The 8,099-nt window shown below is 37.1% G+C and overlaps 2 protein-coding genes across 2 annotated transcripts; both read right to left on the bottom strand.

Moving 5' to 3' along the window:
* Window positions 1–1,271: 1,271 nt before the first annotated feature.
* Window positions 1,272–3,891, bottom strand: LOC131431347 (solute carrier family 35 member B1 homolog). The gene is made up of 3 exons (XM_058597001.1): window positions 3,521–3,891; window positions 3,105–3,466; window positions 1,272–2,259 (listed from the first exon to the last, which is right to left on the bottom strand). Exons 1-3 carry the CDS (start codon window positions 3,717–3,719, stop codon window positions 1,819–1,821), a joined length of 1,002 nt encoding a protein of 333 aa, XP_058452984.1. The 5' UTR covers window positions 3,720–3,891; the 3' UTR covers window positions 1,272–1,818.
* Window positions 3,892–6,664: 2,773 nt separating this feature from the next.
* Window positions 6,665–7,873, bottom strand: LOC131432320 (uncharacterized). The gene is made up of 2 exons (XM_058598527.1): window positions 7,552–7,873; window positions 6,665–7,485 (listed from the first exon to the last, which is right to left on the bottom strand). Exons 1-2 carry the CDS (start codon window positions 7,819–7,821, stop codon window positions 7,018–7,020), a joined length of 738 nt encoding a protein of 245 aa, XP_058454510.1. The 5' UTR covers window positions 7,822–7,873; the 3' UTR covers window positions 6,665–7,017.
* Between the last annotated feature and the right edge of the window lie 226 nt (window positions 7,874–8,099).

Here is an 8,099-nt window from a genome sequence, read left to right as displayed (position 1 = left end):
AGATATCGATATTTTTGTGTAAGCGACTTTTCCCCTTATTCCAGTAGTAGGAATTTTGAGCGCTATATGATAATGCAATGCTTGGGAGCAAAGTGAACACGATTTTTTATACTGTTACATACGATTGTTTCTAAGTACCACTAAGACTGTGTACAACATCATTTTTCATGACAGTTTGCCTCGGACCGAAAACGGTTCGTTTTTGGCAACATAATCGATCGAATACGACATATATAAATCAGATGATGGCCAAGATGGCAGCATTTTCGAGTTAAAAACAATTGCATAATTATATTGATTTAAAACACTGGCAGTAATGAATGCTGGAATAACATGACACCAATATACCATTCGAATCAGTTCGTCGAGATCAGCAAATACTTGTGTGGAAAATAATTTTACTCAATTTTCTTGGAGATGACTCAACCATTTTCTACAAACTCAGATTCACACGAGAAGTGCTTCCAAACAAAGTTCCTGAATTACGTCTGGATCCGACTTCTGGTTCCTGAGCTACAGGATGATATATAAAACGAAATTAAAATAGTCTAACTCATTTTTCTCATAGATGGCTGAACCGATCTAAGATTCAAATGAAATCTAAGAACCATCTAAGATTCAAATGAAGGGTCTTAAGATTCTATAAAACATCTTGCTTTTTAGTCAGTCTGCACTGATTTTCGAACATTTTAAATCAAATGTAAACTATACAACTCCTCAGGTGAATTTATCTAACTTCGGCTACACTGATTTTGAATTCCGGTTCCAGTATCCAATCGTTTTCTCAAAAAATTGAATTTCAAAAACAAAAATTCAAATTAAAGGATTTATGGTCTCATGCAAAATTAATGAATTTTATCCGATTCTGAAATTACAGGGTTATAAGTTTTTTAAATTCAAGCCGATATAGAAGATGACAATTCTAAAAAGCTTCAAAGTTGGACTAAACACTATTGCAATTTTGTCGTAATCATTTTTGGCCATACGAATCGTACGTGGTGGTTCCTGAATACCGGCTCTGGAAGTCCCGTAATTAACCGAACTGAAACTTTCTTCGACATCTCATGGAATGTTCAATCGATTGTCACACGTTTAGATTCAAATTCGATCCGATTTGCAGCTTCGACATTACAGGGTATTGAGTGATTAGAATCACAAATTGCCGCTTAAAACGACGGTCATAAAAAAAGTATCATGAGAACTAAAACACCGAAGAATATTCATGCAAAAAACTCATGCGGATTGATAAAATAAAGGTATCATCTCACTGCTAGGTGGATTAAACACGTTTTTTTTTATTGAAATCCGAAAATCCATCCAAATTTAGAATTTTAACTAAAAGTAAACAAACACAAAAAATACCGAACCATTCGTTAGATCTATTTGGTTTACAGTTTACGGTTGTTGTTTGACAATTCAGCAATAACCGAACGATCGGTAATCAATTCCATTACCGAACTGATTACCGAACGTTCAGCTGTTGAAAATTCAGTAAAAAATTACCGAATTCTGCGAAATTTCCTAAGTGTGTAATACGTAATGCTCACCGCTTTAGAGATTTGACATTGTTACTATTGCAAATGATAGACTCGAGCTATAAATCGACGAATTTGTGTTATATTTCTTAAATATATTTAGATGATTTTTTTTAAATATTCCATATTCATTTGTGATATTTTTACGAATACGAAATAATGGAAGAGAGAACTAATAACTAATACCAATTCACAGCTAATCAACAGTGCATCTTACGAAATGGGATTCTATCATTCTCTATCAACTACTTTATTGTACGATCGTTCCGAATCGGCTTTCTACCTACTTCAATGGTTCTTCAGCCTCAATTTTTTTAGGTTTTGAATGTTTCCCACTAGCAGCCCCCTTTTTCCCGTAGAACATATCGGCGAACAAACCCGAGAAAACTAGTATCGTACCGAACCACTGACGGCTGGAAAGGTTGTTGCCGAACAACAAAACGGAACAAAGTACAGTAAAGAACTTCCTGGTAGTTGTGACCACTGAACACGCCAGCGCGCCATACGACGAAACCATCATGAAAATGAACAACTGCCCAAGAGCTCCGGCCAGTGACAGTGTTGCCAGATGTGTCAACATCTGTGGATATTTAATGGCGAATGCAGTGAACTCGCTTCCCTCGCCAGTGATTAGTAATGCCGGTATTACAAAGAGTGCACTCCAACCATTCATCGCCAGCATCATGTGTTGTGCCGACGGTGAGCTGTGTTGCCTCATCCGTTCCTGGGAAAAGGTAAATTAACTAGATTAGTTTCCGCATTTTAAAATAATAATTGTTCATAAACTCTCTCTCTAAAAACAGTTATACACGTTATAAATTATCGTAAATTTATTGATTTAAATTTATACTACAGAGAAATATATGTAAAACTGACGTAGCTTTAGCCACGATTTCAACATTGGAAAAACAAACAAAGTTTTGTCAAAACTGTATTCGCATGAGAATGCACATAATATTCATCCGCATTACAGAGCAATCAATAATATCATTGTGTGAAGACATTACATCAATGGATCACCATGCTGAATGCTATGGTTTGAAGCTGAATGTGTTTGATCGTGACGTTTGCTTTGTACTATCTTTTATTACTGTTGTTTTATTGAGCACTGTAATTGGTTTTCAAGTTTGTGGATTTAAGTAATAAGATTTCGATTTTATTTGAAATCAGTTGTTGAGAAAAATATCAAAAACAATCATTTTAATTCTACCAATAGACGACTTTCCGTGCGCAAAAAATAAAGCCGGCTTACATTGGCATATTGTACACGGAACAAGAAAACTGCCTAGTTCGAAATACTTTACACCCAATTTCGGCGTTTTGTTCAATAACCTAAATTTTAGTGAAGTTTCTCTAAGAAGTTTGACATATACTGAATGGTAAGTTATGCGAACTCAGTAATAAGTTATATAAACTCAGTAGTTGAGTTTAAACTATTTTTTAAAATTAGGATAGGATCACTTAGTTTTAGCTTATTGAACAAAATTCTTAATCTTACAGATGCAAAAAACTTGAAATTAGATACACAGTGCTTAATTATTAGATATATTTTATTTTCTGTGTACCTACCTGAACAGCTCCCGTCAGGCCGTCCATTGTGAGACTCATAATCAACAGCAGCTGTCCCAATCCTTCCCTCTCTAATGGACTATCATTCGTTTTCCCTTCCTTGAACATAAACAAGACGACACCAATGACGATCAGAAGCACGAAGCAGTATTTCTGCAACGTGTAGGATTTTCTTCCGAACATAACACCAAGGAGCATGACAGGAATTGGTTTGGCCGATTTGGCTACCACCTGCATTGGGTATGCCACCCATCGCAATGCCATATTCGAGCTAATCATTGCTAAAATATAAGTCAGTGCACTGCTTGCGTAGTACACATTTGGTGTTGTATCTTGATTTTGAGGTTTCGCCATAATTATCCCTACAATACAATGAAATTAGCTTCTATTGTAATTCATGTGAAATTTAACACTACCTTTGGCAAATAACCAGTTGCAGATACACTGAACTCCAACCAGTGCCAGCATGAACGTAAAGCGTTCTCCACGCGTTCCATCATCCTGAATTTCATCTCCGTACCTTCCACGAGTTATCTTTTCTTGAATGATACCGAAGTAGAAGTAGCACACGAAAATACCAACAGCGGCTATTAGAACTTTTTTCTTGTCGGACATTTTATTTCAACCAGAATTCACTAACAACACAAATTCAGTTTCATTCATAAATTTTGACTCCAGTAACAAGTTTTTCGATAGATTGTTGGAAATTGCCACTGATGCAGTACATTCTTTGTACATATAGTAGAAACCGTTTACAGAAAGAACACGTCAAGCCTTCTTTGACAGATGTTGGTGATATGAAAACAATAAGAACAATTTCACCCATTTCACCTGACGGAGGGGAAACGATCAGCTTTACCGAAGACTTACACCCGTAGCGCAAAAGGCTTTTTGATTTTGCTTACGATGCTTGTCGGTTTGTATACAAGTATCATACTGTCCCTGTAAAAAAAGAATATTTGCAGATGCCATCGCGATCGACACTATTTTAGATGCAGCCACAGATAACAGATATACAGGCTCACATATAAACTGTGTGTAAAATTTGCTCAATCAGCATGGCGAACACTTGCAGATGTCACCACGATCGACACGAGGTGCCACCACTATTTAGATGCCGCTTTCACATGAGACACAACTTTGGATGCAACATTCACTTCTCGCTAGATTTTTGTTTTGCTGTTGGTTAAAATGACAAGTTTATTTTTGTTTTATTCCGATCGAATTCTCGTGTGATTTATGCGACATGGAAATTAATTTGTCTCTAACACTTAGGGAAATCGTGTGATAAGTGTTAAAATTGTTGTAGTTGGAATATTTCTACAACAGGCAGGAGGATTTTGTTATCGTTCCGGAATATAGTGGAACGTTTTGAAAGATCGCGGTGAACAGTCGAGTAGGTGGCAATAGTGTTTCCAACGTATAGCAAATTTGAAATTTACACAGGATTTTGAAAAACTTTGTTCGAGCCTGTATATCTGATGCAGCATTCTCATCACGACACTATTTTGTGAACAGCACTCACATTATGATACTTTGTTTGGTGCTACCGACGACACGACCTGCCACTCGACTATCAAAACTGTATCGCAAATTTAACTACATCTCAGTAACTGGTTATTTCAAAACAGATTTGATTGAAAAAATGTGGGAACTGGCAACACAAGTTGGTAAGTTATTGATTTTGAAAAACAGTTACCAGTAGCCTTGGTAACTACATATGGAATGTAAACAAAAACAAGAGATTCTCACTTGAAACGAAACCACTTATTGTAGTTGGTCCGCTGGCATTATTCTTTCAAAGAGTTTTAAGTCATTTTTTTTTTAATTTGTATCTTTTTATAGCCAGTCAGATACCTCTAGCTTCGGCTATTAGCTCGATGTTTCTTTCCATAATCTTCTCTAAGTTACGTGTCACAATATCAACATCGTCAGCGAAGCCAAAGAGCTGTACTTACTTTCGGAAGATCGTGTTGATCCGCGCTCTTCGAAGCAATATTGAACAAGAGACAAAAGAATCCAAAACGACTCGAGAGCGTCCCAGATACTTGGACGTAGCACATTACTCTATCCATCATTGCTTCAACCAATCACGTCAAATTATACGGAAATCCGCATTCGTGCATAATCTGCCATAGCGATTGTGTCGTACGCCGCTTTGAAGTCAATGGCGCGTTGTATTCTCGACACTTCTGGAGTACTTGTCTCATAACAAATATGTAATTCGTAGTGGCGTACCGTACCGGCAACGCAAATTATTCACTACCAAAAATTTGATTTCGGTTGTTTAAGGCAATATAAAACTTCTCGTATGTTATCTTCAGAGGGAATATATTCATCTAACTAAGCATTTATCACTTTCATAACGTTCCCAGAATTACATTCCTCGTTTAAAGTTTTGTTCGAGCTTCCTGGTTTAAAACTAGTCCACCAAGCCGATTGAATGTAGACTTTTTGATAACTCTAGGCGACCACAGTGTTTATATAAACTTGGTGGACATATCAGCATTGTTTTAGTACAGATAACAGATATACAGGCTCGAACAAAGTTTTTCAAAATCCTGTGTAAATTTCAAATTTGCTATACGTTGGAAGCACTATTGCCACCTACTCGACTGTTCGCCGCGAACGTTCCACTACGTTCCGGAACGATAACAAAATCCTCCTGCCTGTTGTAGAAATATTCCAACTACAACAATTTTAACACTTATCACACGATTTCCCTAAGTGTTAAAGACAATTTTATTTCCATGTCGCATAAATCACACGATAATTCGATCGGAATAAAACAAAAATAAACTTGTCATTTTAACCAACAGCAAAACAAAAATCTAGCGAGAAGTGAATGTTGCACCCAAAGTTGTGTCTCATGTGAAAGCGGCACCCAAATAGTGGTGGCACCTCGTGTCGATTGTGGTGACATCTGCAAGTGTTCGCCATGCTGATTGAGCAAATTTTACACACAGTTTATATGTGAGCCTGTTTATCTGTTATCTACGAAACATGTCACTATATTTATTCAATATTTTTACTTGCAAGTTTCTTCGAAGATTATCCATTTTTTCACTCGAGAATTTCATCAGAAAATAATCGCGCAATGCGAAGCGAAAATGTAACGCGGCAATAAATGACAGCTGTCGTTCTGAATCTCGGCAACAGCTAGCGCATATTCCGAAATCTCGGCAAACGTCTCTGCTGATGTCGGCATATCTGTTGTTTACTGATAAATTCAGCAAGCAATTATGCCAAATTTCGGCAAAGTGAAGCATTTTACCGAAATATCAGTGAATGCATTTAACGAAGTTCAGAAACATGCGTATTGATTACTGAGCAATCAGCAATTTTAGGTGTTGCTGATCAGTTTCGGCATTTTATTATGCCGAGCTCAAGAAATGGTTTTAAGTGTGTATCGTTGTTGAATTCAAATTTATAATTATCAAATTCGGATTTAACAGTGATTGTCTAGCATAGAAAGAAATAGATAAGCAGACCATGAACACCCGAAAGTCAACCCGTACATACTTTAACACCTTCACAATGGGCCTTTTGAATACGAGACATTATCAGTGATATAAAATATATTCCTATATTCTAATCTCTTATCAGGTAAACCGACGAACTTTGGGAGCTTTTTTATTATTCGTAAAACGATTTCTTCCGCAAGGCTTGCTGGGAGCTATTTATGTATCGCTAGTGTCTTACCAAATCACAAAAACTTTTCAAACAACAGCATGCGATTACGGGATATCATTTAATCGAACGTAGCGCACCAAACAACACACCATCAACTAGATTTTGAAAGGTTGTTATTCACTACACACTTTTCATATTCAAGTTAGGTGTCTGCTTGTCAATGTTAAAACAATTCGAATGGCATAATTATTTGCAGATTTTTTTAACCATTAGTGTAATTTTAGATTTCTCTAGCCATCAGTGTAGATGTCGGATGATCAGGTCCAATGCGATCGCTATACGTTTTACCGCGAAAAACAAATTCCGCGTGAGGTACTTCATTAATTGCTGAGAACTTATTTTTGACGCCAACTTTTTGCGATACTCTCGACGTGAAGAGCGCTGAAACAAGCTGAGGCCTTCTATGGTTGGAAATATCCGACAGAATTTCATTGTCTTGGCCTTGCTTCAGTTTCTTCGCCAGATCGATCGAACAAGAAACAAGTTTACTCGCAATTCCTCTTCCTTCGAAAGCGGGTAACGTGGCCAAAAACATGATCTCCAGGAGACAATCTACATTAAACATCTGGAACAGGTCAACTTTGGCATCCATGGTAATCATGTATTGCATGAGACTCTTTGCACTTTCCGATTTGCACTGATCCCGAAATGTTTCAAAATAATTCACTTCTCCTGGACCGCTGGGTGTCTGAAATTCAGAAGTAATAGAATATATAAATTCGCAACAGATAATAAGCCATTCGTGATAACATACTTGCAGTACATTGAAAGATACTCCTACGATTTCATCGTTCGATTTGCATCGTGCCAGCAGTGAAACGCCGCTACTGGCAACATCCAGACAAAGTTTCTCCAGCTCTTGTTGAGCTTGACTATCGAGATTCACTTCTGCTCCAATACATACGGTTTCGTTTAGAAAGAATGACTTCCGCAAAACATCCATTGCTTGATTACAGTAGTTCCCCTCGTAGAAAATGATTTCAATTTCGTTATCACAGCATGTTCCGAGTACATTTTGTGTCATGATTATTTCTTTCACGGTACTCCACGGCACGGTGATGTTGACTGGTCAAACCTCCTGCAGTTACTGTTGTATATTCTCTATGGTCAACAACCGAATCATTGATTAGTACTTGTATAATACTTAGTTTAGTGTGTGTCGCTGTTTGATTGCGTGCATTCCATATTCCATGCCAGCTTGTCTAACGAGCTCCGCATTTCAATTCAACTTGTACTGGATTATTTCTTTTTGTCTTATTTCACATGCATACTATTGGCCTGAAGTCAAAATTTTTGTTTCTT

The sequence above is a fragment of the Malaya genurostris genome, chromosome 2, assembly GCF_030247185.1.
Source record: "Malaya genurostris strain Urasoe2022 chromosome 2, Malgen_1.1, whole genome shotgun sequence".
Taxonomy (NCBI): domain Eukaryota; kingdom Metazoa; phylum Arthropoda; class Insecta; order Diptera; family Culicidae; genus Malaya; species Malaya genurostris.
The sequence above is the reverse complement of the archived record's forward strand: the minus strand, read 5'-3'. Positions and strand labels throughout refer to the sequence as shown.